The 2,724-nt window shown below is 35.8% G+C and overlaps 1 protein-coding gene across 1 annotated transcript; it reads left to right on the forward strand.

Annotated features, from left to right (window-relative positions):
• The first annotated feature begins 1,001 nt into the window (after positions 1-1,001).
• On the forward strand, positions 1,002-1,943 carry LOC110302113 (olfactory receptor 8C8-like). Its single transcript, XM_021172895.2, has one exon. It carries the CDS (start codon positions 1,002-1,004, stop codon positions 1,941-1,943), a length of 942 nt encoding a protein of 313 aa, XP_021028554.1.
• Positions 1,944-2,724: the final 781 nt, after the last annotated feature.

The following is a 2,724-nucleotide window of genomic DNA, read 5'->3' on the forward strand; positions in this document are numbered from 1 at the left end:
GTTCCTATCCTTTCAATGGCTTTGCAGAACTCCTTTGTATGGTATTAAACCATTTGTCTGATGTGTATTATTGCAATCAGTAAGCTATGAACAGCAGATGAAGATGTTCTGGACACTCTTCTTATGGAGTTTTACAAAGCATAGAGGAAAAGGTCAAAGGAGAACACTCATAACTCTGACAAAGGGATTGGGTACCCTGGTGGGAAGAAACAAATTGACTAGAACTTTTAATCTCCAAAGATCCAATGTTAGTTCTGTGGCACTGAATGCAAGCACAAGTTACTAATTAAGACTCTCCAGGCACACATCCAACAGGGAGGAAATCATAAAGAAGAGAATAATTTCCTGTAGTCCTAATGAATTTTCTCAGCAATCTTGGCTTTGAAATAAGTATTCTCATTTGACTGAGGCAAAACTTTAGAGACTTACATAAGTTTGCTATTTATTTTGTGTATGTAGAATAAAATATGTCAAGAAAATTTTAAAGAGGAATTCCCTGTGTACCTCTTCTGTGAATTCATAAATACATTGTGCTGATGTCTATAACTTTATTTTCCTATTGAATACTTGGGCCTCTCAGTATAGTAAGGAGAAAGCCTCTAAGAGATCCAGAACACAAAGAAGCTCCAGGCAAGCAAAGGCAAGCACAAAACCATCCTTGTCCTGGCTATGTATCTTGAAACTGAAGGTTATCAAACTTATGAATGCTGTGTAAATGTTCTTATGCATTGCTCTTTTCAGTTTTAGTTGATAGTAAAGAATATGGAAAGGGATGGAATAACATTAAAAATTCATGCTTTCTGGACAGACACATGCATTATTAGGAGTATAGAGAGGAACTAAGGGCTCCTCAGAGTTGACATGAGTGGTTGGAGATCTTTGTATGGCTTGCTATATGCCTCTTTGACACAAGCTTAAAAGTCAATAATTTTACCTTATTCCTCTGGAGTCAAGGATGAATTGCTTGGTAGTATAACCTTCTATTCTTACAGAGGCCATCCATGAAGCAAATGGCAACAAAAAATGACTCTTCAGTGTCTGCGTTTATTCTTATGGGACTGACAGATCAACCTGAGCTCCAGTTGCCCCTGTTTTTCCTGTTCTTGCTGAACCATACTGTTATAGTGGTGGGTAATTTGAGCTTAATGAGTCTTATCATCTTAAACTCCAATCTCCACACTCCTATGTACTTTTTCCTTTTCAATCTGTCCTTCATTGATTTTTGTTATTCATTTGTTTTTACACCCAAAATGCTGATGAGTTTTGTTTCAGAGAAGAATATCATCCCTTTTACAGGATGCATGACTCAGCTGTTTTTCTTCTGCTTTTTTGCCCATTCTGAGAGTTGGGTGCTGACAGTCATGGCTTATGATCGCTATGTGGCCATCTGTAAGCCTTTACTTTACAAGGCTATCATGTTACCTAGGATCTGTTGTCTGCTGATGTTTGTATCATATTTGATAGGGTTTTCTAGTGCCATGGTTCTTGCAGGTTTAATGATTAGGCTCAACTTTTGTAATAACAACGTCATCAATCACTACATGTGTGACATCTTCCCTGTCCTTCGGATCTCCTGCAGTAACACCTATCTCAATGAGCTTGTGAGTACTGCTGTGGTGGGTACAGCTATCATTTTATGTAGTCTGATTATCTTCATCTCATATGCTATGATCCTTTTCAATATCATTCATATGTCATCAGGTAAGGGTTGGTCCAAGGCCCTGGGCACTTGTGGGTCCCACATCATAACTGTTAGTTTCTTCTATGGATCTGGGCTGCTTGCTTATGTCAAACCATCATCTGCTGAGACTGTGGGTCAGGGAAAATTTTTCTCAGTGTTTTATACATTTTTGGTGCCCATGCTGAATCCCCTTATTTACAGCCTCAGGAACAAGGATGTCAAAGTTGCTGTGAAGAAAACCATAAAGAGAATCACAAGTTAATTGAAACAAGTTTAGCTGGTTTGCTTTCATTTCTTGTCTATTATTCCTTTAACTTCTCTTTATATTTTGACAAAATTAATATGAGTCCTACAATACTGTCTTGTTTCTTATCATGAATTGTAAATCTGTGTGTGACTTGTTTGGGATTAGATACTCTCAAATTCAAGATGGTGTTTATTACCTGTGTCAGACTGTGAACCTATTAATCTCATATATGTGTTATTTGTAACCCATTTCTTTCTCACTTTTTGAAGTCACTTTAAAAACTAGTCATCAATTTGAAAGTCTTATTACCTACAGATGTATTTAAAAATGATAATGATGAGAAGAATTATAGTTTTTTTTTCAGAACTATCACAATTTCAGGAATTATTTGGTGTCTCCTTTAGTGTGGTTTTTATTCTAGGATTTTAGCTTCAAGACTGTGATGGAAGTTTACAATTCACTGGAGTTAGGTTTTATTTTTAGAGGCATTTGAGTATGTATTAGGACCATTTCTCTGCAAAATGTCTCAAATCCCTCAATGCTGCTAAAACATTATCATAATTGTGTTTTGTTATGAATTAAATTGAAATTGTCACTTTATTTTTCTTGATATTGGGACTATGTCTACAATCTTTTTAAAAAAACACAAATATTCTTGTCTGTATAACAAGGAATAAAAGTTCATGGTAATATCTAAGTTATTTTCTCTATTGTCTCAGATGAATGTTATGCTGTAATAAAATTAAAAATAAAACGGAGAAGGTCACTTGCTCCTGTAAAACAAACCCTGCTGGGC

Source organism: Mus caroli, unplaced genomic scaffold (assembly GCF_978045245.1).
Source record: "Mus caroli unplaced genomic scaffold, Mus_caroli_1 scaffold_11, whole genome shotgun sequence".
NCBI classification, from domain to species: domain Eukaryota; kingdom Metazoa; phylum Chordata; class Mammalia; order Rodentia; family Muridae; genus Mus; species Mus caroli.

Excerpts from the sequence above, each read along its gene's own strand:
- LOC110302113 (XM_021172895.2), top strand. The coding sequence starts at position 1,002 with ATGAAGCAAATGGCAACAAAAAATGACTCTTCAGTGTCTGCGTTTATT.